Below are 27,595 nucleotides of genomic sequence, written 5' to 3'. Positions count from 1 at the left end.
AACCGCTGTCACGGGACGAGCCTGGAAAAATAGCATGCAAAACAGGAACATGTGGCAGTGCCACTATAAACTTCTGGCAATGCCAGTATAAAGAGCGCCCAACCGCTGTCACGGGACAAGCCCAGAAATATAGCATGCAATACAGGAACTTGTGGCAGTGCCACTATAAACACCTGGCAATGCCAGTATAAAGAGCGCCCAACCGCTGTCACAGGCCGCGCCTGGAAATTTCTGTGGTATCTGCATCACCCCTCGCCCCTACCACCAGGGCGAGGTGGAAATAGCTGAACGAATACCGCTCAGCGCTTGTAAGGCTCTCTGACGTAATATTTAAATGAACAGGAGCGCCAACAGCCAATCCTCTGAATGTCCCGGGCTGGGAGGCCGATATCAGCTGCAGCTGATGCAGCCCCAATCTTCAAAGAGTGCAGGCCGTAATCGTCCGCCAGAAACACAAGGTCCGCCACTGCCCTGCGAAAAAGAACTCTAAACTGGAAAAACATAACAGGTGAGGCATCAACATGGCAGAACAAGGCACCCCAAACCGCAGGACGTGCAGCCAAACAAGACCGAAGTGTCCTTACTGGGCACAATGCTAGACTCTGTGCCAGGCCCAGTCGCACTTTAAAACCCACCCCCCACTGGTCGGTTTCTGAATGACGGAGGGTGATAATGACCACATCAGCTTTAATAACTACATCCTGCAGCCGTAAGGCCCTTCCAGACTTGTCGCCTGCTAAGGCGTATAAAACCTCACTGGGGTGGGCGGAGAGCACCAAAAAACATAATAATGCTGACGGTTCTAAACAGTAAGGACTCATAAGGAGTCAAACACAGCACCGTAAAACAATTAATTAACTTGACTAAAATCCCGGGAGTAATGGGCTTACGCCGGTCGGGCTTAGGGGGACAGATTTGCTTAAAACCCTCGACAAACTTGCGTATCCTAAATCTGTAGTAGCATCAGCAAAACCTGAGGCCTTGGCACAGAATGACAATGCTGCCAAGTACACTGATAAAGACTCAAAAGATACATTAATGCCCTGCAGGTCTAAAGGAACTGCATCAAGTGTTCTGGCTGAATAGGCCAGACCTGGGATACGGCCAGGGCTGCCCGAAAGGCCTCAACTTCCCTTGCCGCACTTGATAGTTGTGATGGGTAGAAGGCGCGAGCGCAGACAAAATTTACAGGCTGCGCTCTGCACAGCCAAGGGTCCAAAACCAAAGGGGGCATCAGGTCAGTTTCCCGCCACGCCTCTGGTGCCAGCTGACGAAAACGCTCTACCTGAAAACGAGATAGGGCGTCCGCTATGCTGTTGTCAAGACCCCAGATGAGCCTAACGAAAAACAAGGTGTTAATCATAAGGCAATGCAAAACAAACACCCTCCCCAGTCCATTACGCATGGGGACCGGGACGCCTGCTGGCTGACGACAAAACCACAGCTTGGTTGTCGCACGAGAAACGCACAGTGGAGTTGGCAAATTCCTCTGCCCATAATTGAACTGCCACCACAAGGGGGACCAGCCCTAAAAATCATGTCTATGGTAACCCCTTCTGAAACCAATGTATCCGGCCAAGGGGCGGAACACCATCGCCCTCTAAATAACTCCAAATCCAAAACCACCCACAGCATCAGAGTGAACCTGCAGCTCTGCCCGAAGTAAACACTCCTGCTGCCAAAAGGATACACTATTCTAAAACTCAAAAACTGTAACCAGATTACCAAATCTGCCTTCATGTCCGGGGTGATCTGCAGGCGATGGTGAGGCTTCTAATACCCGCCATGCAGGTATGCAGCCTCCTCAAAAAAGGCCCAGCAGGGGGAAACTACCCTGCAGGCAAAAATCAAATGCCCCACGAAAACCTACAAATGTCTCAAGGACAATTTCCAAGCCTGGAGGCCAGCACGAATTAGCTGCTGCAGCCTAACCAACCTATCGCCAGGCGGCCTACTGCACTGCTGTATAGTGTCTAATTCAATATCCAAAAACATAATGGTAGTTGCGGGGTCCTCAAAATAATAGACCATTGAGGCGGGTCGTGCTCTGCTCACCACTAACCACTCCAAAAAGGAGCCAAATTTTCCGAGAGGGCACAGGAAATCGCGCACCCATTGGTAGCACTTTATCTAGATATAAGGAACCATTAAACTAAAAACTAAACAAACAAAAATCATCGGGGTGGACGGGCAAGAATCTGAATGCAGACACAATATCCGACTTGGCCATGAGTGCGCCATGGCCGCAGTCACATACCATCCCAATAGCTTGGTCCAAAGAATATATCGTAATGAACTAAGGTGTGCAGGGATCCTATCACTAACTGAGCCCCAGTAAGGATAGGACAGATGGTGAATGAGACAGAAGGTCCCAGGGAGCTTCTTGGAAACTACACCTAAAGGGAGCAACTGAACATTGGGAAACGGAGCCTTAAAGGGGGGGGCACCAGACGGCCAGCTTCCCATTCCCTATCTATCTTAGCTTAAACTATCCCCTCCATACCCTTGGTCGACGGGAGATTCCTGGCCCAGGTAGACCCGGAGGGAGGGGGCACAGGAATCTGAGATCCCTCATCAAAATGTTCAACTAACGATTGAGCATCCTAAAACTTCGGACACCCCTTCAAAAATTCAGCAGACACCACTACTCTAATCAGGGTGGGCCACCTTTTCAGCTTGAGGGGGCTGACCGCCCCCCACTTTGGCCTGCCCAGCTTGGAGCCTGGGACCCCCTTAAATCCTGCAAACTCGGGGCACACGGACACTGAGTGCTGGTCGTTGCACTGCCTGCAGACATGTGCAAGAGTGCAACCTGCCTTGCCGCACTGCCCCGTGGAGTTAAACTCATAGCAGGAGCGGGGGGGGGGTGAGCGCACTCCTAACATCCCTGCCACTGGCCCGGCTGTGCCCAGAGCAAATGCCCACTAATGGATCAATCGCCCAAATTGGATCGGGCCGGCCAGATAATTTGAAACCACAATTCCTGCTGTGAAACCTGCCAGTCGAGGGGATAATATCCAGGTACTTAAAGTGCAGCTGCCCGTGCTGCCTGCATTTGAATAACTACTGCAGCATAAATAATATATCAGTTCAACCAATTATTCCAATTTTTATCAATTTTTCTGCCTTCACCCTACTTGGGGGACAGGCACTGGGTCACCCACCTTCAAGGCTGGCTCAGGTTGCTCACGCAATAAACTAAACACATCAACAAACTCGCCCCGCTAAATTTTCCTTTAACTGCCAAGGCGAGTTGACCACCCAAAGGCAGGGCCACATCCCCCTAGGCCACTCGTGGATGCTCACCTGACCCTTCCGTGGCTCCCTGAGAGAAAACCCCATATAGGACATCGGCATAAGGAGTGAGGCTGTAAGGGACACCAGAGACAGGGAAAAGCCCCGTCGGAGGCATGGGCCTTGTCTGGGAAGATGGCCCTTACGACTGCTGCTGCTCATCAAGGTCCGTTGCCTGTACCTGAACAACTGGAGGTTCCGGAGCCTGTTGTTCAATGAGCTTCTCCAAAGCGATTAATCTCTTCCATGCTCAGAAAATGATGGAGTGTCCACAGATAAGAACCTGAACTGTCCCTGCCCAGGAACCTGGGAAGATGCCACCTGTGGCTGCTGCTGCTCATCAGGGTCCCACAGTGCTTGCACAACCGGCGGTCTGGCTGGAGCCTGTCGCTCCTTAGGCTCCTCCAATGGTTACTCTGGAAGAGAGGATTTGCGTTAGGTTCGCCCCACGTCCCTTCTTGGTAGACCTCCCTGGGGAGGGAAGCATCTGATGCGTTGACCATCACCCAAACCAGCATTGCACATTGCACTCTCCTTCTCAAAAGCTTCTACCTATGCAACCAGAGCCCACAGCTCAGCTGTATCATCCTCCTCCTCTGAGGAAGAAATCAGTGTGAGCTGGGGGGGGCCTTCCCCCCTGATTTCTTATTCCTCTTTGGGCATACAGATGTCTCAACAAAAAACCTGGGGGTGGTGGTGGTAGCAACTACCAGCCACCTCTCACCCCTCCAATATATTTCTATTAGAGAAATATATATAGTATCTCTGAGAGCCCAATCCTATGCATGTCTACTCAAAAGTAAGTCCCATTATAGTCAATGGGGCTTACTCCCAGGAAAGTGTAGACAGGATTGAAGCCTTATTATTTATCATGACCTTCTTATTATTTAACAATCATTAATTAACAACAATTGTAATTTTTTTTATTTTTATTAATAGCCAAAAAAGGGGGGAGGGTCAACGGGGGGGGTTTGCAATAAGTACTGCTCAACCTTGCTTCAACGAAGCACTGATCCCCAGCTGAACCACCCCAGGCTCCACTCAGGGCACAATCCCAACAAGGTCTACTCAGAAGCCCCGTTCTATTCAATGGGGCTTACTCCCAGGAAGCGTGGCTAGGACTGCTTCAGTTGGCTCAACTCCAAACAGCCCGCACAGCTTCAGCCAGCAGCAAACACCGCCTGCCATTCACTCTCCACTAACGTGGGAGGCAGGAAAACAAGCGTGGGGCAGGAGGGCAAGCGGAGCAGCGCACACATGGGCCCGCAGTCCAACCCAGCCAGCAGGGAGCTCAGGCAGTACATTCCAGCTGCCCCCAACCGAGGCGAAGCTGCAAGCAGCAGGTTCGCCCCTCCTGCTGGCGGGAGGATGGGTCTCACGCCCACACAGCCCCCACAAGCCTTACAGGCGGCCAGTGCCCTGCTGCCACCCTAACCAGCCAGCGGGAGGCTCAGGTTGGTCTCAGGCACGCCTGGCCCCTTGCCAGGTGCAGCCGGTCGCTGCAGCACTTATCAGCTTGCCCCAACCGGCGACAGCAGCGGCGGGGGAGAAGGCACGCGCAAGCAGCACCAGCCTGGCTCCACTGGTAGCTGAAGCCCAGCAGCCCGAAGGTGAGGACCTCAGGTCCCACTCTCACCACCCACAGAAGCGCACCAACCCCCAAACCCTGCCGCCACCCTAACCACCCAGCGGGAGGCTCAGGTCAGGCTCATGCACGGCCCCTCGTCAGCTGGTCACCCGAATTGGCAGGGTGGGGCAGGACACTGGAGGCGGCACCAGCCCGTCTCCACTGATAGCCATAGCTCAGCAGCTGCCGAGCCCGCGAGCAAGGCGCTCAGTCCCGCTCGCCACCCACGAAGCACGCCAACCCCCAACCCAACCACCGGTTCACAGCCAAGGGGAACGAAGAGTCACCCCTGCTTGAAAGCAAGGGGGGAACCCCCAAGCCGCACTAAGCAGCCTCTGCCGCACACAACCGCCTGATACTGCTCACTGCCCTCCAAGTGGAACCCCTGAAGGGCAGGTGGGCAGGCAAGGCTCCCACAGCAGAGTCGGATGAGCTCAGAGGCCACCTCACATGGCCTTCCGTTGGGGAGCAGCGCGCAGAGGTCCTCCCTTGACCGCTGCCTGGTCCCGACTACGCGGGCTTCTCCGAGCAGCCTGCACATGGCCCCAAACCAGTTAGCCCCCAGCCAATTGGCTGCAAGGCTGGCCCTTCCTGTGCCTCGTGTGGGGGCAGGGCAAACACCAGTGGCACGCTAATTCACATGCCACTGGAATTTCTAGATCCCATATGGCCTAATCCAGACCAATGTGCTCTGGCATGTTTGCAAGCCCTTACTGCAGGCCCAGTGCCAGAGCTAGCCCAGTGCAAACCAGCACTGGGTCCCTCTGGTGCTGGGTCCGTGTTCCACCACCCAGCATTTGCCCGGTCCGCCTGATGGCAGAGTGGTGAGTGGGGACATGGGGGAAGGCAGGGAGGAGATGTTCTGGGGAGAGGAGAGGCGGGTGGAGGGCGGGCGGAGGGCGGGGAGGAGGCATGGGAGGGACAAGTGGGGGGGCAGGACCGGTGGAGCTCTGCTCCAACTGATTCTAGGCCCCATGTGGGACTGCGCAGTCCGATATGGGACTCACTGACGCCACTCCAGAGCTGCCATAGAATACAGTAGCCCCATAGTGGGGCTACTTCCCTTAGCCATGGGAAGGGAACAAAATTCCTGTTCTCCTGAGGAATCACCATGGGCTGCCTGGTAGTGCGTTCAATGCCACAGCCACCCTTTCAGTGCCACAGCAGCCCCACATGCCAGGCAGCTCAGGATTGGGCTGCGAGAGAGAAAGAAACAGGGGAAGCAGTGATGGGATGGAGAAAGGGGGAGAGTTCATGTGTGTGAAACGGAAATGGCCCTGCATGACTTACTTGTCCCCTTTCCTTGCATTGCAACCAGCGCTTCTCAAACGGATCCACTTGCTGGGTTGTGGCCTGATGCTGGTGGGTTGCAACTGCAGGAATCTCATGTCATTCACCCACCTGACACTAATCCTACATTGGGGTTCCTTTAATATTGATTATTTTGGGACATTCCTTCCTCTTAAGGGGGCATTCAGCAGTGATGCACACAACAGCTGACTCTGAGCGGAATTGAGTGAATTGACCTATTGTTACCTGCAGTCTGTTTTGTTAATTTATTCGTTTATGCACAAGACTATAACTAACAATTGAATGTCTTCATTGTAGGGAAAGGTCAGATGTGAAGCAGTCTTACATCAAAGACTGCTTCCAATCATTGGAAAGGATTGAGATTTCTTGGGAGGTGTTACCAACACATCTAGGATACGTGGGTTAGGGTGTGTCCATATACCAAGATGTGTTTTTAATAATAATAACAGTATTTTAAGGGGTCTTTAACCTTCCCTGAGTCACATGGGGAGCCCAATCCTACCTCCCCGGGCAGGGATGTTGTGGTACCAATGCAGGGGAGTTTTGGCCTCAGGAATCCTCCTCAGGGTAAGGGAACATTTCCCTTTCCCTGGGGTAAGCCCCCTCGGCCACCATGGGACAACTTGGACCTGCAGCAGTGATATCTGTTGACCCATGAAGGTGGATCAGGCACAGGAAGGGGAATAGAATTCACCTGGTGCCAGTGTTGATGAACCTGTCCCCTTGCCAGGCCCAATCTGTCCCCTTTCCCATCCCATCCCCTTTCTGCCCACCGCACACTCCCCCCACCCTTTCCCACCCCCTGCACTGACTGAACTGTGGAAGCTTAAGGCAGTGGCCAAGCCACATCTGAGTTGCTTTTGTTAATGCCACTAGAACACTTAGAACGCCTTTTAGGATTGGGCCATAAGATATCAACAGCACATTCAAGTTTCAGCTTAAAGCAGAAGACAGGTCTTTCACTCCCTCAACCTTATATTATGAAAATTTATCATAAAGCAGCAGAACAGAGAACAGGTGCCAAACTCCCTGTGAGTTTGGGAACTGCTGCAGCAGACTAACGATTATCTGGTGCCTTTGGGACCCAGGTGATGATCAGATACCTGAGCTATCAGAAGACCTGTGCCAGACTGAGGTGCCATTGCTCTAGCTCAGGTAACTGCAGCTCAGAGTAGTCGCCATGCCTCTGGCTGCTTGGATGTGAGCTCCACACGCTTTGCCCCGTACCTGAAGGTCCATTAAGAGCACAATCTACTGTCTTAGAGTTTACAGTGAGGCCTCCTCTGCAGTCCTGGATACCAACGAGTGTCTACAGCACCTTCATGAGGATTTGCACCCGAAGCTGAACTAACAAGGCTACCCCCAGCCCCAAGCTAATCCAGCATGACTACTACACTTTTCCTGATGATAGCTTCTACTTTACTGAAACATCAACCCATTACCTGAAATCTACATCATCATTGCCAATGACATAAGAGAAGAGGTGTAAGATTTTTAAGAATTTATTTACAAAATTCACAAAGTGGATTCAGTCTACCCAATGCAGAACATAAGTCTCCTGTTGGCACTTCTGCCCATTTCAAATATCCACCTGGAGTCCTTACTGCTGGCAATTAAGCAAAAAGTCTCCCATAGGTAACACATCAGGGTTTACTCTTCTGAGTTTCACTATTATGGACTGAACTTTCTCTGCTTGATATCTGCTACTTCAGAAAAATGCCACCCTTCTAAAGATTGTCTATCACCCAACAGTATACAAAGGACTGCTTTCTACTTCACTTTTAACAAATACATCCATAGCAGGAATTGAAGCAAAAATAATAATATTATGGATCCATCAGATAATTAGCAAAAGGTAGGAATCAAATGAGGAAAACAGGTTATCGTCACAATTAAAACTGAGTAGAAGAGTAAGTATCTGAAATGTATGCACCACAGTCCTATATATGTTTATTCAGAACAAAGTTCCAATGCTTTCAGTGACACTTTTGATCAGATATATATCTTTAGGTCCATATCACTTACTCTTAATTAGTTGGTCCTTGCTATTCAGTTCTGGCTTCATAATTATTATGTAGCATTTGGGGGAAAAGATAAAACCCAGTAACCCCGCACTGGAGGCCAAGATGGAGAAGATCTCCACGACCACAACAGATTTGCCCTTGGTGCTTAGGTAAGAGGGAACAAAAGACAACCAAACACTGCAAAAGACCAACATGCTGAAAGTGATGAATTTGGCTTCATTGAAACTGTCTGGCAGCTTCCTGGCTAGGAAAGCCACAGTGAAGCTGACAACAGCCAGAAATCCCAGGTAGCCCAGAACACAATAGAACATGATGAATGATCCTTCATTGCATTCCATTATGATTTCTTCAGCCAGAGAATTCATGTCCAAATCTGGAAATGGGGGAGTAGTTCCTAGCCACAAGGCACAAATGCAGACTTGAATCAGGGAGCAGGAAAGAACAATGGAGTTGGCCAGTCTTTTCCCCACCCATTTCCTCATTCTTGACCCTGGCTTGGTGGCCATGAAAGCCAGAACCACAATGATGGTTTTGGCCAAGACACAAGAAACGGCCACTGAGAAGATGATGCCAAAAGATGTTTGGCGAAAATAGCAGGTCATTGTCTGTGGTCGACCAACAAATAGCAAGGAGCAGAGGAAGCAAAGCATTAAGGAGAGAAGGAGAAAGTAGGTGAGGTCCCGATTGTTGGCTTTGACCATGGGAGTATTCTGATTCTTAATGAAAATTCCCAGCACCAAAGCAGTCAGCAGAGACAAAGAGAGAGCTAAGGATGACAAAATCATTCCCAAAGTTTCTGAGAAGGAGAGGAAGTTGATTCTCTTGGGCAGGCATTGATCTTTGTTCTTGTTTGGGAATTGATCTTCTGAGCATTTGACGCAATCGTCCATGTCTGAAGAATACAACAGATGGCATGCTGATTTCAATGTTCTTGTGTCTACCGCCCTGTATTCCATGAAATCTTAATGTTCATCTCCAATCTTCGATGTTTTCTTCTTCGATTGGAAGAAACTACCAATCTTGGAAATATTTAAATACTCAAACCCATTGCATTATATAAGGAAATATTAAAGATAAGTCAAAACAATTGAAATCTTCAACATTGAAACAGTGTTGTAGTCACCGATTAACCTACCAATGACCATCTTTTAATCTTTCTAATGATAGCCTCTCTCCACCAACCAAGTTCTCAGTCAGAGTAAGAGAAGAGGCACCTGCTTAAAATGAGGAGCTCAGTTCTCCCTTCATAGCAATGGGAAAATCTGGTTGGCCATTTCAATAGAACTGGATAGTCGCTCTTTGACCCCACTGCTCTGTCCTGAGATCTCCTCAATAGCCAGAATGAAACAGAACATACCCAGTTTGATGGGAGGCTGCAGTTGTCTCCTGTCGCCATTGGCTCATAGTATCAAATACTACCTCCATAGGAGGACAAGTCACCTTATGACCTGTCATGCACTCCCCCCCTTTTAAAATGCCTCAGTAGGACTTATGTCTCCTACCCTTCTGGTGTGAAATCTTCCCATCTGCACATGGAACACAATCGTAGCAACAAAATGGCTGACCTTCCTTGGTTTTTTTGCGGAAGCCTGAATGACAGTTGTCATTGCACTTAGCAATGGGCAACACCTAATTGGGAAGAGAGGAGAAATTATGTCCCTCTTACCCCAACAACAAAGTTCTTTGGAGAGTAAATACTAAATTTCCTTCTCATGGACAAGACAGTAGGGTAATTCATGTAAATTAATGGGGAGATTAGATCATAGATGTTTTTGAACTTTCAACACTGGGAAGGGGTTACTCTGGGTTCCCACGGACCACTATGCTATTATGCAGTTCCGAAATGAAAACAATACAGGAATATGGTGGTGGAGAGGTAAAGGTTGACCCTACCACCTTAGTTATGGTGACAAAATAACTTGAGCATGATCTGAGTGATAACACAGACAAGATACATTTTGTTGTCTTAAGTTACACATATTCATAAGTATATTTGAGATATATTTGGAATGCTGATTCAAAAAAGGGCATCAGTTTTACCCTGTCATGTTTAGTTTTGGAGAGATGGCATAGCCTCACTAGTGAATGGTTCAAACATCGTACTCATGACAAATCTTAGCCATGGCATACAAAATCCATATAAAACCACAATAAATTTTGGGGAAAAATGTTTTTCTTTCCCTCAAACTCACAGGCCTATGTAATGGTTCTCCATCAACAGGACAAGATCTCCAAATGAGAGTTTGGGCCCAATCCTGTCCATATCATAGTTGAATCCTACCTGGTTGAACATGTTGTGCCATTTGATGGCCTCAGCATTAATGCTGAACTCCTTGCCTTCTAGAGCCTGTGGGTCCATCCATCCTAGTTTCACTTTTGCGAAGCTTTGGTTGGGGAAAGTAATCCAGTTGATGATATCGAACCCAGCAGCCAATTCACCCTTCTCATTAAAGTAGACCGTGTCCCCAGCAGTATTGTTAAATATGATGCTTCTCAGGTAAGAGTGAAACTAGATTGGAAGATGAAAGCACAATATAAAGGAGATAGGGAGTTCAGCATCAATTAATCCTCAATTCTAATATTTACACCGTAGTTTTATCTGTTTTTCTATCCCAAGAGAAAAAAATAACAAAACAAATTATGTCCCAAGAGGGAAAAATAAAACAGGCAGAGACAGACCTCCCCACACCCAGGGCAAAGGTTTGCGATGGCACCCCTCCTGCAGGCTGTTGCCACCCCCCCACACAAAACATTCCCCCCCTCACTCGCCTGAGGCTCATGGAGTCTTGCGCGACCTCTGCCCATGTCAGGGAACCTCAGAGAGGCTTCCTTGAGGCTATAAACTCTGCTTCCGGGAAACCAGAAGCACAGTTTCCGCTCCCATTGGGAGCCTCAGTGAGACTTCTGCGGGGTCCTAGCATCTTGTGCCCAGGGCTTTTACCCCATCAGACCTAATGGCAGGTCCACAACTGAAAGCATAGTATGCAAGAGTTCATACAATAGATGCCTGTCAAAAAATTAATACTCCTAGAAGATCTCCATTCCTTAAGCAAGCCCATGGGGCTTTTCAAACAGCAGTATGAGTTCTTTGACCATCTCAACGCTGTAGCTCGCTTCCACTTCAATGGTGGAAACCAATATATCCCTGCAGCCCTCCAGGTATTTCAAACAAAAATCCTTAGCCAACTCCTGTATGGAGTTCCCATATGGATTGAGGCTGTGAATAAAGAACTGGAGCAGGTAGCGTCCACTTTTTTTAGGGGCATTTTGGGTGTGCCAAACTTAATTAGGTTATCGACCATGGCCTTGGAACTTGGGATTCATCTCCCTTCCACCATGGTGTGGTCTTTAGCCTTTAAATATTGATTGCGTCTTCATTTAAATCCCCAGCCTGATTCCCTGCTTTATGATCTTCTAAGAGACTCCTACATTTCTTTTTGGCTCAGACTCTTCGAAGCCAAACTTCAATCTGTGGGCATTACCCTTGAATCACTTGCCGATACTGGTCTCAATCAGGCCCATTCCATCATTAAGACCAGACTTTTGGAAGTCGAAACCCAGTTATTATTTTCTAACATTAATCCCACCTGCTCCCCTTATTACTTTAACCTATTACCATTTCCCTGCCGTGTTGCTAACAATTTTTGGGAACTAATCAACCCAAGCAAGAGGCGGGCTTTTATGCTCGCTAGATTTAATATTTTTCCATCCGCAGTCCTTGAGGGAAGATTTCAGAATGTCCCATTTGACAACAGGACTTGCAAATTCTCTGGAACCCGATACGATGGTTCATATTCTATGTCATTGCCCTGCTCTTTGAACACTTTGTGATATCCAATATGTTAGATATGTGATATGTTAGATCCAATTCCGTCTGCCTTCTCCGCTGCACCTGATGATCCTCTACATTCCCTTTTGGAAGATAACTCTGTGGCCACCACTGATTTGGTTGCTGACTATTTGTTAGCTGTTATAAGGAAAATACCCTCATGCGCTCTTCCAACTTGAACTCTATGTTGTGAACTGAACCTTTATGTTTTTGTGTCTTGTTTAGAATTTGTTTTTAATGCCAAAAAAGGTTCTGGACTTGACTTGAGTTCTTTGACCAGTGATGGTTCAAAGACTGCACCACAGCTGGAGTAGTCTGAACTGTTGCCACAAGGCAGCAGCAGTTCCAAACTCATGTTGCCGTGGACATTGGGCTCCAATGCTCACAGCAAGTTGGCAGTGGAGGGTGTGGCATGTGTGGCAACTTGCACCAGGATCCTATTCTCTTTCTCATGCCCAGTCCCCACTTTCTTACCAAGTATTAACACCAGCTATGCAGCTGGCATATGTAGACCCCTATGTCATCAGGAGGCATATGGAGAGTTCCTCTCCCAGGCCTTCTGAACACCCTCTCACCACAGAATAAAGCAAACATCTCCTTGGCACGACTATGCACCATAAAATAGCAGAGGATAGAACTGGGCTGTTATTTACATATCATACTTTGTCATGCCACTTAAATCACTTGTCTTTCATTTTCTCATTTTCTTCTTATTTATTTCTCAGCCAATAGAAACCAACATAACCTAGAATTAAAACCAACCTGCTCCAATTGTATTAGCTACAAATTGAACTCAATTTAAGGTTCACAGGTTGAGCATTATCACTGACACAGATTCAAATTGACCATTTGTGGCTGCTGGAGCTTACCCAGAGGCAAGGAGAAAAATCTATCCTTACCTTGTGGAGACGTCCAGCAGCCAAAACTCCCCCAAATTATGTGGCATTGCTGCACAGCAGTTTAGTTAGGATTGGCCTGCCCATTAAGACTGAGCTGTGAATCAGTTAGTATAATCCCCTCATCAAATGCTAACATTCAACAGATGAGAAGATGATTGTTCTTGATGTGAAATAGTACCTGCCAAGGTTGCACATTCAGAGGATCTGGTCTTCCTCTCTCAGCTCTTCCACTGAGTTTTAGCTTGGATGGGTGCATCTTGTGAACAGCATGAACTATGGCATAGATGGCATTGTAGATGCTGTAACTTTGCCCCATTATGCTTGCCTCAAAAAGAGTGGTGGGAAGGTTGTCTAGCCTCTCTTGCCCTGTACATAGATCAGTGGTGTTTTCATGTTCCTCCAAATCAGAAAATAAACAGTTGAATGCCTGTTCCCAGAAGACTTTGAGAAAGCCATCCCCTTTTGGAGACTGAGGGCGTAAGCTCTGGAAGAACTGTGCAAACCCCAGAACCTCATTGGAGTGAACAGCAAAAGACAAGGCACCATCAAAGGTTTGTATATCATTATCCCTGAAAAATGTATCTGCTGCGAGATACCACTGAGCAGTCATGATCCACACTTTACCAGTCAAAACCTTTGTAACATCTTCAAATAAGGAATGCAGATATATCAACGTCATCAGAAACATTATGGTCTGATGACTTGCATTTACAATATTTACTTTGACATTGGAGCTCATGATTGAAATAGCCTGTGCACGGAGGGAGTCAATTGAACTCAATATGTCTATAGCTTGGGATACAGTGGATGTTTTTTCACTGAAGGCTGAGCAGATGCCATTCTGGGCAAGCATGGAAGTCAATGTCTGCAAGAAATTTTCCCCGTTATCGTCATCTGCTGTTATGAGACCAACCCAGGTCCATAGGAAATGGAGAAGTAAATGCACAATCCCCCTGTATTGATGTTCTTCGTTGGGGACCATCCGGTAGAAAGAAGGGAACTGGGTTTTAACATCCATCACTGGAGCTAATATACAATATGCAATCTAAACAAATGAAATAATGTAATAATAAAACAGATCACATTAATGATCAATGAGACAATTCTTTTCCAAATATCTGCTGCTGTGAAATTCATGAGGTTTAAGGAAAATAAAAGAACTGGAGAAAAGGTTCACAATGCTTTGTGTACATACGTAGAAAACCTTTTTGTAGAATTGTACAACTTACAACAATATCTTATACTTTTTTTTGACCCAGTCAGATATTTTATTCAATCAAATCAGAGTGATTATGCTTCACATACCCACAAAGTGGAGGAAATGCAAAAACATTTTTCTTATTTGAACATATCTTTCACTTTAGTGTTCTTTGCATATTTCTCCTTTCTGCTTACACTCCTTACCAGAAAAAAACAGAATTGACAAAAAGGAAGGAAGGTAGGAAGGAAGGAAGGAAGGAAGGAAGGAAGGAAGGAAGGAAGGAAGGAAGGAAGGAGGATATTCTGAAATGATAAGCAATAGTTCACACTGTCATACTACCTGTGGGTACTTGTAGATTCCTAAGACAGTAGCCATGTGACGGGAGATCTCAGAATCTAGTCCTCCAATGACAGCTACCATATTCTTCTGCTTCTCACATTTGAAGTTGGGGACTGCGTGTTTCCGGGTGGAAAGAAGATTCAGGATGTTCTGATAAGTCATTCTTTCATCGAGGTAACTGTTATAAATTTGGAAACCCAGGCTGACATTGGGCAAGATCTCAGGGTTGTCATTGATCTCCTTGACAGCATATACCAAGGACAGGACATGTTGGTAGATTTTTGGCTTTCCACTAAAAGAAGAATTGAACAATGTGTAAGACAAATATTGAATTCTGCATGGAGGAGTTGATTGAGAGCATGACATAGTGTTCTGAAGGTGGACCTATCTTCACACTTATAGAACATGGTAAACACAGATTTGAGTTCTATGGGATACCTTGCAGCTTATTTTAAGATAAGGTGGGTATTTCACCTCATCTCTTTATCAACTGGCCTGGCCCACAAACGTCCCATAGGATGCAGTAGCCAGTCTTCAGGCAGACGTGCATGCTCTGTGTCAGCTGGACTGGCTTGTAAGTGTAAGTCACTCCCATTAATATTCATAAGAGCCCATTCATGTCCAACTTTCCAGTGCTGATGCAGCCATGCCAACAGGGCTGTGCTTCATTCTCAGGGGAGGCAGACATGGAGGCCTCATCAAGGTAAGGCAACATTTGTATCGCCAGTTTGTGTTCCTTTTCTGGCCTAGTGCATGTCAAGTAGGAAAGAAAATGGTTTCCTTACATAAATTCATTCGCAGTCATCATGTTTGGGTTTTGGGTGAAAGAGAGCTCATCAAATATGCAGCCAAACAGAGTCACAATCGCTCCAATGGATAAGTCTCCTGCCTTATAATACTCATGGGGCATTTGGAAGGGATCGATTCTGGCACACAGAGTGCTCTTGCCTTCGGTTTTAGGCAGCCACATAAAGAGCAACAGGAGTGGGAGCATCCCTGCAATCCTGTAGCTAATTTGGATTCAGATGACACAAACTCTCTCTCATTCAGCATCAGTCGTTCCTTCAATTTCTGAATTATCTGGATGAAGGAGAAAGGACTTGGTTCAGACTGTTGCAGTTCCACCTGCCTGGAGTCCCTCAACTCATATCTGAATGTTTCAGGGACACCTTATATCATTTGTCAGGTTCCGCTATTCATCCTGACTGTTGCCTCAAACACTCCAAGTGGGATTTGGCATAGTGAAGGATGAATTTGAGGAACTGGAGTTAATTACGTGGTTCAAAATCATGTCCCTGGAGTATTGTGATGCTCGAGGCACCGCTTGAAACATAATGGAGATGAAAACATGTTTGTTCGGTCTCAACAGGGTCCAGCAGCAGCAATATCTCTGGCACAAGCCAGAACTGACTTCTGATCCATGAAGTTGAATGAGGCACAAGAAAGGGGAGAGGATTTGTCAGGTTCCGGTGCTGGTGCTGGTGAACCTGTCCCCTTGCCAGACCCAGTCTGCCTTCTTCCCCATTCCATCTCCTCCCGTTTCTGCCCCTCCCCATCTTACTGCATCCTCTGCACTGTCTTGACTGTGGCAGTGGTCATCCCTGGTCTGTTGTGGCAGTTTCAGTCTGTGGCCAGGCCACATCCGAGTCACTTTTGTTTATGCCACTGAAACACCTATTCCAGTCACATAAAGACCCATTAGGATTGGACAAAATTTATCAACAGCATATTGAGAGTTAATCCTAAAGCAGGAGATAGGTCTTTCAGGAAGTCCACCTTACGTTATGAACATTTATCATAAAGCAGCAGAAGAGGGAACAGAAGCGGGAATCCCTCTGAGCTTCAGAAAGGCTACAGCAGACTAAAGATGAGTCATTCGCCTCCCCCATGCCCCCATCTGCTTCTCCGCTGACTGGAAGTCTGCACGACCACTGAGCAGCAGAACTCCGGTGTCCAAAGTTGGCCAGCGATGGGTTAGTACCAGTGCTCCACTAGCGCTGGGGCCCGCAAACTTGTTTTACGGCATGTTTGCAGCAGTGCTTGCTGGCGGTGAACTGAATTGGATTGGGCCTGGCTTCATTAATCATTGTATTAGACAGTCATCAATAAAATAGTGGAGGAAGAAAACCCTAAACTGGGAAACATGGATGTGTTTTTGGATACAATTTCAAAACTTTGCTTCAAGGTCAGAATCCCAATGTGAAATGGTTGGAGTAGGAGTCAGCTGAAGTATGAACGCTGCAATATTATGTACATTGATTGATAATAAATCATTTTTTCCTTAGATAAAAAAGAACTCTAACAACCCAATCATATAAACACAACACTATAGCATGCAGCCATATCAAAGGAGTGTGCACTGCATGCTGTGGTGGATGGCATGACCAGAAGGCCAATGAGAAGCACGTAAAAACCTACCGGATTCTGGTCAATATGGGCACCTGATCTGGGCTGGTGAACTATCAGGGCATATCTCGTACTCACACGGCACCATTGCGCATGACAGTGGTATGACTTTCATGCTGCCACATGAAGGCAGTGGGTTGCAAGATCCAATGCCATTGGTCCTCCTTATATTTTTTATCACTTTCTCCTAATCAGCTGCTCCTTGCTGTTCAGCTCAGGCCTCAGAATAATTATATAGCATTTGGGGAAAAAGATAAAAAACAGTAACCCAGCACTAGAGACTAAGATGGAGAAGATCTCCACAGCCGCCACAGATTTGCCCTTGGTGCTCAGGTAGGATGGAACAAAAGACAGCCACACACTGCAAAAGACCAACATGCTGAAGGTGATGAACTTGGCTTCATTGAAACTGTCTGGCAACTTCCTGGCTTGGAAAGCCACAGTGAAGTTGACAATGGCCAGAAATCCCAGGTAGCCCAGAACACAATAAAACATGGCGTGTGACCCTTCATTGCATTCCGCTATGATTTCTTCAGTCAGAGAATGCACATCGGAATCAGGGAATGGAGGAGCAGTGCAGAGCCACACTGCACAAATGTTTGCTTGAATCAGGGAGCAGGAAAAAATAATGGAGTTGGCCAACCTTTTCCCCACCCATTTCCTCATCCTGGATCCTGGCTTGGTGGCCATGAAAGCCAGAACCACAGTGATGGTTTTGGCCAAGATACAAGAAACAGCCACTGAGAAGATGATTGCAAAAGATGTTTGGCGTAAATAACATGTCACTGTCTGAGGCCGACCAATGAATAATAAGGAGCAGAGGAAGCAAAGCAATAGGGAAAAGAGGAGAGAGTAGGTGAGGTCCCGATTGTTGGCTTTGATGATGGGAGTGTTCTGATTTTTAAAGAAAATTCCCAGCACCAAAGCTGTGAGCAGAGATAAAGAGAGAGCTAAGGATGACAAAATCATTCCCAAAGTTTCTGAGTAGGAGAGGAAGTTGATTCTCTTGGGAAGGCACTGGTTTTTGTTCTTGTTTGGAAAGCGATCTTCTGAGCATGTGAAACAATCATCCATGTCTGAAAAGTAAAACAGATGATTAAAAAAAAACCTTAAACAATTGAAATTTTCAACACTGAAACAGTGCTGCAAGCATTCATTAACACATTTGTGAGGGGAAAAGGAGGCACCGACTCAGTTGCCATGATCTCACACCACTACCGGGAAGGAAAGGGTTTTTCTTAACTTACCTGGGTGTCGCTATGGCTTTCCTGAGGGTATGGGGAACATGAGACCCACTCGCCAGGCCTTCCCACACGTGTGAACTACTGTAAATGCTGTATAAGCTACTTCTGCTTATATAAGATTCCCCCAATAACTTTATCCTTAATATTTCTTCATGGATTATCTTGTATTCAGTGGTGTTTCCTGGGGAAACTACTAACTATGTTGTTCGGAAACTACTTTTCTCTGGCATATACTTCTAATAATTCACAGATTGGCCATTCTTTGTCACTGACGTACTTGTGAAAGTGAAGGATTCCTACAGAGTACATCTCGAGTGAGTACATTTTTCCATTGTATTTCCCATCTCTCTTTTACCCAACTCTCTGTCAAGAGCAAGTGGATACTGACAGTTGCATCCCTTTGACCCCACTGCACTGTGTTGAGAACTCCCTGGAGAGAAAGAAACACATCCAGGTTGATGCAGTAGTCTCCTGTTGCCATTGGCACATTGCATCAAATCTGCCCCCATAAGAGGACAACAGCTCAATCCTAAATTGCCTGGTGCCCACAATAAGAGGACAACAGCTCAATCCTAAATTGCCTGGTGCCCACAACTCAAAAGGCGCCAAAATGGTGACCACCATATCCACTGCATCAGGCTGGCGCTGGGAGTCTCCTTTGGAAGGAAACATTTTCCTCTTTTCCCTGGCTAACTCGGCCATGGCACCAATGGATCTCCTTGAATCTACACCCGCTTTTGTGCCAGACTGCCCATATTGGGCTGCCCGGACTGGGACAGAGGTTAGGATTCAGTGCAGGTCCTGCTGTCATCTCTACCTCCTGGGACTGCTCCTCCCCTCCCCCACCCTCCATACACCCTTCTCAGCCCACTCCCTGCTTCCCCCCACCCTGAAAATACTACAGCTGACTGGTGCTGCAGAAGCGTCATCTATTCACGCAGCACTGAGGCTCAGCTGAGGCTGACTGACACTGGCCTCCTCTTGAGTGCCACAAACGTGCTTTCCCCCTTTGATAATGCCTCAGGAGGACTTGTGTCTCCTACCTTTCTGGTCTGAAATCTTCCCATCTGCACATGGAACACAATCGTAGCAACAAAACTGCTGTCCCTCCTTTGTTTTTTTGCGGAAGCCTGGATGGCAGTTGTCATTACACACAGCAAGAGGCATCACCTATTCAGAAGGGAGGAGAAATTATGCCCCCTGTACTCTAACAACATACTTCAGACAGGAAATACAAAATTTCTTTCTCATGGACAATGTGCATTTAAATTCACAAGAAGATTAGAACATGGATGGTTTATGTCTTTCAACACTGGGCATTTTTTTAAGTGGTGCTCCTCTTATATTAAGCATGGGAAGAGGAAGAGCCACTATTCCGCCCGGCACAGTGACTTTTCGAGAGGCTGCTGGTGTTCTTCTCCATCTTTTTCAGGATGTGAGCTCTTTTGTGATAGGGAACCATTTATTTATTTGATTTTCTCTCCAATCCGCACTGTGAAATGATTTATTGAAAAGTGGTATATAACAATTATTTACAGAATAAAATTATTCCAGTTGTTGGCACCCTAATCCAGGCCAAATTTAGCCATCAACGAAGTTGTGCATATTTTTTCATTGGGAAAAAAAAAGTCTCCCCAGAAGTGGAAGATCTCCTTTCATTCCAAGCTCCATTTCTTTCATCTGGATCTTGACTGCCTGCATCCCAATGTTTCCGTCAAACTTCTGTGCATGTTCAGAAAGATGGGTAATTGCCAGGATGATAGAATTTGAGGCATGGCACTTAACTGAAAATCAAAATTAAGTCAAAAGCATCTGGCAGCATGCCGGATGCCAGAGTGTGGAGTAGAATGAAGAAAAATGGGAAAGGAGTGGCAGAAAAGGACAGGAATACTAGGCATTTTATGTCCCAGATTAAAATCTGTTTGGGAGAAAAATTACGCTCATTGTGTGCAGTGGCCCACTTCAAAAAGTGCTTCTTTTGACATGAGACCAGTATTTATTGCATTCTGTGATCATTTTAAAGAATCATTCCGCATTTTAGCAATATCACTAAAACAAATTATCCTAGGCGGATCAGATCTTTTATCATAGGTCATTATCGAAGCACATTTCTATGGAGCATGGCAAATTATACTCATAGATGAATGCCACCTGGTTAAATATGTTGTGCCATTTGATGGCCTCGTCATTAATGCTGAACGCCTTGCCTCCGGGAGCCCAGGGATCCATCCATCCTAGTTTCACTTTTGAGAAGCTTTGGTTGGGGAAAGTAATCCAGTTGATGATATCGAACCCAGCAGCCAGCTCACCCTTTTCGTTAAAGTAGACTGTGTCCCCAGCAGTATTGTTAAATGTGATGCTTCTCAGGAAAGAGTGAAGCTAGATTGGAAGAAGCAAACATACTAGAAAAGCAATAGTAATTTCAGCATTTATTGATCTTTTATTCTATTTATAAGTCGTTTAGTTTTGTCTCTCATGAGAAAAAAAAAAGAAAATAGAAAAAAGGAGAGAAAGAGAAAACATTTTCAAGAGAAAAAAAATCACACTAAAAGCCTGGTATGCAAGAGGTCATACAATAGGTGCTTGACAAAAAAAAAAAAAATACTCTTCTAGAACTGCTCCTTTCCTTTCTCAACCCTATGGGCCTTTTTGTGAAGAAAAGACTAGACAGGCATTCCCTGATGTCCACAGTGGACATTTTGCCACCCCCTATGGTTCCTTGAAACTGGGAATACTGGGGACTCACCTGCACTCTGGAGGTGAGCTATGCTCCCCTTGCCTCCAGAAGGTCTTCTGTGCCTTGAAGAGGCCATGAGCATCTGGCCGTGGCTTCTGCAGGTCTAAGAATGACTGCTTCAATTAGAAAAAAGTTTTTCAGCAAAACTGGAAGTGATTTTTTTATTCCTTTAAAAGGAATTATGAGGGAAGGCGAAGCCACTGAGGGCTTCCAGAGAGCGCATAGAAGGAGTGCGGAGAGTCCAGACACATGAAACTGTGAATATAGGATATGCGCATACAGGGCAATCCCTGTACTATTCCCTGTGGGGCGATGAAGCTGCACAGTTATGGTTTCTGCTGTGCACTGTGCGATATTTTTAGCTGCTGATGGTCTCGTCAGGGAAAGGGGACACATTCCCTCTTTCCCCAGATAAACCTGAGGAGCTGCTATGGGGCAACTCAAACCTGTGCCTGATCAATTCCTGGTGCAAGTCCACATTGCTCCGTGAAGGTGGATCAGGCCCTGCATGGGTCTTGGGATTTGACAAGGTCTTCCATTGCTGAACTAACTCATTCCAGGGCCTGATCCATCCAACCCCCACCCCATCATCTCACTGTTCCACCATCCCCTGCCCCATTCCACCCTCTGTGCTGGGGTTACCTGCTCCTGCAGGCCTTCCAATGTTCAACAGCATTTGCGGGAAGGTAGGAACCTTCCCTCCAGGAACCTGCTGGAATGCAGGAGACTTTCCTCCAGCAGTCCAGCAGCTTGTACCTCTGCAAAACACTTTAATAATAATAATAATAATAATAATAATAATAATAATAATAATAATAATAATAATAATAATAATAATACAGGTATTTCTATACCGCCTTTCTTGGTCCTCAGATTTCTCCTTAGACATTATTCAAGGCGGTTTACATAGGCAGGCAATTTAAATCCCCGTAGGGATTTTTACAATTTGAACGAAGGTTCTATCTTTCAAAGAAACCACAACATTCAGATGTTCCTTTCTTGATCTGGTCAAACATTCTGGCCTCCATCCTCCCACACTCAGAGCATATGGAATAACTTGGCTCAGCTTGTCAGCTGCTTCAAGGTTGCACGGTGCCGGTGGCCTCGAACTGGCAACCTTTGGATTTTATCTTCAGGCAAATGGAGGCTCAACCCTCTAGACCAGACCTCCTACCTTTACAGCTCCTTTTCAGCAGCCTGCACCAAGGAAACTCACATTCCTCTGGTGCTACCCTTAGTTAGAATTGGGCCATGAATGTGTCGGTATAATCCCCTTATAAATATTAACAACCAGTAGAGTAGCCATGAGAATGACATTGTTCAGGATGTAAGTAGTACCTGCCAAGGTTGCAGATTCAGATGATCCCATCTTCCTCTCTCAATTCTTCCATTGACTTTTGGCTTGAATATGTGCATCTTATGGACAGCATGTGCAGTGGCATAGATGGCATTGTAGATGCTGTAACTTTGACCAATTATGCTTGCCTCAAAAAGAGTGGTGGGAAGGTTCTCTAGTCTCTCTTGCCCTGTACATAGATCAGTGGTGTCTTCAGGTTTGTCAGAATCAGAAAATAAACAGTTGAATGCCTGTTCCCAGAAGACCTTGAGAAAGCCATCTCCTTTTGGAGACTGAGGGTGTAAACTCTGGAGGAACTGTGCAAAACCCAGAACTTCATTGGAGTGAACAGCAAATGACAAGGCACCATCAAATATTTGTATGTCATTATCCCTGTACAACGTATCTGCTGCGAGATACCACTGAGCAGTCATGATCCACACTTTACCAGTCAAAACCTTGGTAACAGCTTCAAATAAGGAATGCAGATATATCAACATCATCAGAAATATTGTAGTCTGATGACTTGCATTTACAATATGTACTTTGACATTGGAGCTCATAATTGAAATAGCCTGTGCACGGAGGGATTCAATTGAACTCAATGTGTCTATACCTTGGGATGTAGAGGGTGTTTTTTCACTGAAGGCTGAACAGATGCCATTCTGGGCAAGCATGGAAGTCAACGTCTGCAAGAAATTTTCCCCGTTATCATCATCTGCTGTTATGAGCCCAACCCAGATCCATAGGAAATGGAGAAGTAAATGCACAATTCCCCTGTATTGATGTTCTTCATTGGGGACCATCCGGTAGAAGGAAGGGAACTGGGTTTTAACATCCCTCACTGGAGCTACAACACAATATGCAATCTAAACAAGGAAAAAATAGTAGGAATGGATCACATGAATGCTGAATGAGCATGTTCCCTTCCAAATATCAACAGTTGTGAAATATTTGATGTTAAAGAACAAAAGAATTTGAAAGAAAATGTTCACAATATTTTGATATTCAGAAAGCTACTTTATAGCTTTATACTATCAATTCATAAAAAAATTTACACTTTATTGCTCCCACTAGATATTTTATTCAATCAAATCACAGAGTGATTCTGCTTCACATGAATAAAGTGGAAGGAAATAGAAATTCTTAATCCAAACTATCTTTCAATTTAGTATTCTTTGCACATGTCTCTTTTCTGCTTACAGTCCTATCCAGGTTAATTGATATTTAAAAAAAAAAAAAAAAGCAGGCATGAAGATTTTTCTGAAAGGATAAGCATTAGTTCAAGTGGGGAAGCTTCATTGTCCAGACTGTCATTCTACCTGTGGGTACTTGTAGATTCCTAAGACAGTAGCCATGTGACGGGAGATCTCAGAATCAAGTCCTCCAATGACAGCTACCATATTCTTCTGCTTGTCACATTTGAAGTTGGGGACTGTGTGTTTCTCAGTAGAAAGAAGATTCAGGGTGTTCTGGTAAGTCATTCTTTCATTGAGGTAACTGTTGTAAATTTGGAAACCAAGGCTGACATTGGGTAATATCTCAGGTTTTTCATTGATCTCCTTGACAGCATATACCATGGACAGAACTTGCAGGTATCCTTTTGGTTTCCCACTAAAAGGAGGAATTAAATAACGTGTAAGACAAATATTGGACTCTGCAGGGAGGAGTTGTTTGAGAGCATGACATTGTGTTCAGAAGATTTGCATATTTGCACACTTAGAGAAAACAGTAAAAGCAGAATGACATAAATAATTTAAATAGTGTACTTTCAAAAAAAAAAAAAAAATTCCACATGGCTATTGTTTGTGACTCTGTCATATGTCTTCCCAGTTTTCTTTTGTTAAATCTACAGAATAAGAAACATACTCCACTCAGGTGATTGGAAATAAAATTCATGGACACAAGTCAGTCTAAAGTAACGGAACCAATTCTATTTCTTTTTAAAACCAGTGTACTATGGGGTTCACTAGCACAGTGATACACTGTGGTGGATACACTATCAGTCTGTGCCATGCTGCTGTTGGTGTAGCAGCTACAAGCAGTGCAGCTGCAGAGACCAGGTTATTCCGGGAAAGGGCAGGATCAGGATGGGGATCAGGATACATTGTGTTAGGGATTGGGGCAGATGGGGAGAGATGGAGAAGGGTTGTAGCAGAACCAGTGGCCACTGTGTCAGGAAGCCCCATACCAGAACTGGCATAGATTTACGGTGTCGAAGACCTGCAGGCTTTGTGTCAGCTGTAATAAACTGTGTAAGTGTAAGTAGCTCCGATTAACTTTAATAAAAGCCTAATCCTATCCAACTTGCATATGCTGATGCAGCCATGCCAAGAGGGCTGTGCTTCATTCTGTAGGCAGAATGAAGGCATACACGGAGGCCTCCACAAGGTAAGGGAACATTTGCATCACCAGTTTGTGTTCCTGTTCTTTCCTAGTGAATGTCATGTAGGAAACAAAACAGTTTTCTTACATAAATTCATTTGCAGTCATCATGTTTGGGTTTTGAGTGAAAGAGAGATCATCAAATATGCAGCCAAACAGAGTCACAATCGCTCCAATGGATAAGTCTCCTGCCTTATAATACTCATGGGGCATTTGGAAGGGATCGATCCTGGCACACAGAGCGCTCTTGCTTTCAGTTTGAGGCAGCCACAGAAAGAACAACAGGAGTGGAAACATCCTTGCAATCCGGAAGCTAATCTGAATTCAGATTACTCAAACTGTTTCTCATTCAGCATCAGTTGTTCCTTCAATCTCTGTGGATTTTCTGGATGAAGGGGAAAGGACTTTGTTCAGACTGGTGCAGTACCGCCTGCCTGGCGTCCCTCAACTCATATCTGAATGTCTTAGGGATACTTTATATCATTTGTCAGGCTCTGCTAATCATCCTATCGGTTGCCTCAAACATCCAAGTGGGATTTGGCAATGTGAAGGATGAATTCGAAAAACTGGTGTTAATTACATGGTTCTAAGTTGTGTCCCTGGAGTATTGTGATGCTCGAGGCACCACTTGAAAAAAAATGGAGATGAAAACATGTTTGTTTGATCTCACCAGAATTTGCTGGGAAATTATGTATGCTCCAGATGACTGGGGGGGGGGGAGTATTGTAAGACATTGGAGGAGACAGAGAGAGAAAGTTCAAGTATTTGAGACTGAAATGTCCCTGCATTACTTGCTTGTCTCTTTTCCTTGCATTGCAGCCAGTGCTTCTCAAACTGTTGGTCACTATCCACTTGGCGGGCTATGGCCCGATGCTGGAGGCTTACAAATTCAGGAATCTCAAGTCATTCACCCACCTGACACTAATCATACATTCGGGTTCCTTTAATGTTTATTATTTTTGGTGTTTCCCTACCTCTTAAGGGGGTTTTCAGTCAGCTGAGGCAGTGATGCAGTCATCAGCTGACTCTGACGTGAATCGAGTGAATTGACCAGCTCCGTTTTATTACCTTCATGCAGTCTGTTTTCTTAATCACTGCAGCAGTGATATCGCTGGCACGAGCCAGCACTGACCCGTAATCTGTGAAGGTGGATCAGGCACAGGAAGGGGAATCGGATTCCTCAGATGCCACTGCTGATGAACCTGTCCCATTGCCAGGTCAATCTGCCCTCTTTCCCATCACATATCCTTCCCTTTCTGCCGCGCTTACACTCCTCCCACCCTATTGCACCCCCTGCAGTTACTTAACCGTATTAGTGGGCATCCCCTATCTGTTGTCACAGCTTGAGGCAGCAGCCAGGTCACAGCTGAGTCATTTTGTTTATGCTGCTAGAACACTCCTTCAGTGGCATAGAGGCCCACTAGGATTGGGCCATAAGCTATCACCAGCACACTGAGAGTTCAGCTTAAGCAGAGGACAGGTCTTTCACTCAGTCAATGTTCTATTAAGTGAATTCATCCTAAAGAAGCAGAAGGGAACAGAAGCAGAATTCCCTGTGAATTTGGGAATCGCTACAGCAGACTTAAGACCATCTGTCACCTTTGGGACCTGGGTGGTGCCAGATGATGAGACACCTGGGCTATCTGGAGTCCTGTGCCAGACTGAGGTGCCATTGCTCAAGCTTAGGTAACTGCAGCTCAGAGCAGTCACCATGTGCTGGCTAATTGGATGTGAGCTCACTTCGCTTTGCCCTGCACCTGGAGGTGCATTAAGAGCACAGTCTACTGTCTTAGAGCCCAGTCCTGCTTCCCAGCGCCCAGGGCTGCAGCTGCACCAAAATGGCTACCGCTGCATTCCATGGGGTTGGGAAGCGGCATTGCGTCTACTTGGGTTAAGGGAGTGCAATCTCCATTACCCGTGTAATCTCCAGGAGGCAACTGCTAATGAGAGGGCACAGATTCAAGGAGACCCTATCCCGGATGGCTTGGGTGATAGGACATGGCAGCAGGGCCTGCCACCCTCCTCCCACCCTGCTCCCTCCCCTGTCACACTTCCCCATGCCCTAGAACACCTTCTCCCCCTCCGACTGAGCCAGCTCCAGCATCCGCCTGGCGCAAGCTGTTGCAGATGATCCTTATGGCACATTTGCGACAATGCGTGCCAGAGCTGGGTTAGTGCACAGGCCAATGGATCAGGCCCTTACTCAGAGTTTACCATGATGCCTGCTCTGCAGTCCTGGACACCAGTGGGGGACCTCAGCACCTTTGCTAGATTCTCACCCTACGCAAAACCAGCAAGGCTACCCCCAACCCCAAGCTAATTGAGTCCCTCTGCCTTACGATGACAAGAAAACATTTTCATGCTGCTCTCATGGAGTAGGTTAAATAAGAAGACTCCAGGTGATAGTACTGAAGCATCAGTAAAATTGTGGAGGAAAGAAACCGTCAACTGGGAAACATGGAAGCATCTCTGGATACAATTTCATAACTTTGATACGAGTAAAAGGGAACTAAAATTTACAACCTGCAATCCTATGCATATTTATTCATAATAAATCCCATTTCCCTTAGATAAGAATGATCAGAGTCCAGTCGTATCAACAGTACGCTATAGCATGCATCCATAACAATGGAGTGTGTGGGCAGCATGACAAGAATGCCAACAAGAGGTTAAAAAACAAAACACTGAATTGTGGCCACTGGGGGCTTCCTCAGACACACAACAGCTGTATAGCTGGCAAAGATCTGCAGAGAAGAAGGGGGTGGGGCAGGATGGAAAATGGGGGATAGTGTGCACTTTTTCTGACAAAATCAACCTCTTTCAGACTGCTCCAAACCTCCTGCCATACCTCATACTTCTAACAGCCCACCCTTGCCCTGTACCTCTAGGCAACTTACCTGGACTGGTGAACTATCAGGGAGTGTCTGGCATTCACACGGCTTCATGCTACATGACAGTGGTGT

At 46.0% G+C, this 27,595-nt stretch overlaps 1 protein-coding gene across 1 annotated transcript; it reads right to left on the bottom strand.

The window, feature by feature from the left end:
- Nucleotides 1-299: 299 nt before the first annotated feature.
- Nucleotides 300-27,485, bottom strand: LOC136653262 (vomeronasal type-2 receptor 26-like). The gene is made up of 10 exons (XM_066630171.1): nt 27,481-27,485; nt 23,570-23,861; nt 20,921-21,027; nt 14,525-14,816; nt 10,538-10,765; nt 9,759-9,885; nt 8,258-9,148; nt 3,307-3,368; nt 1,094-1,285; nt 300-491 (listed from the first exon to the last, which is right to left on the bottom strand). Exons 1-10 carry the CDS (start codon nt 27,483-27,485, stop codon nt 300-302), a joined length of 2,388 nt encoding a protein of 795 aa, XP_066486268.1.
- Nucleotides 27,486-27,595: the final 110 nt, after the last annotated feature.

Source organism: Tiliqua scincoides, chromosome 5 (assembly GCF_035046505.1).
Source record: "Tiliqua scincoides isolate rTilSci1 chromosome 5, rTilSci1.hap2, whole genome shotgun sequence".
Lineage (NCBI taxonomy): Eukaryota > Metazoa > Chordata > Lepidosauria > Squamata > Scincidae > Tiliqua > Tiliqua scincoides.
This window is presented reverse-complemented; position numbering and strand designations above follow the sequence as displayed.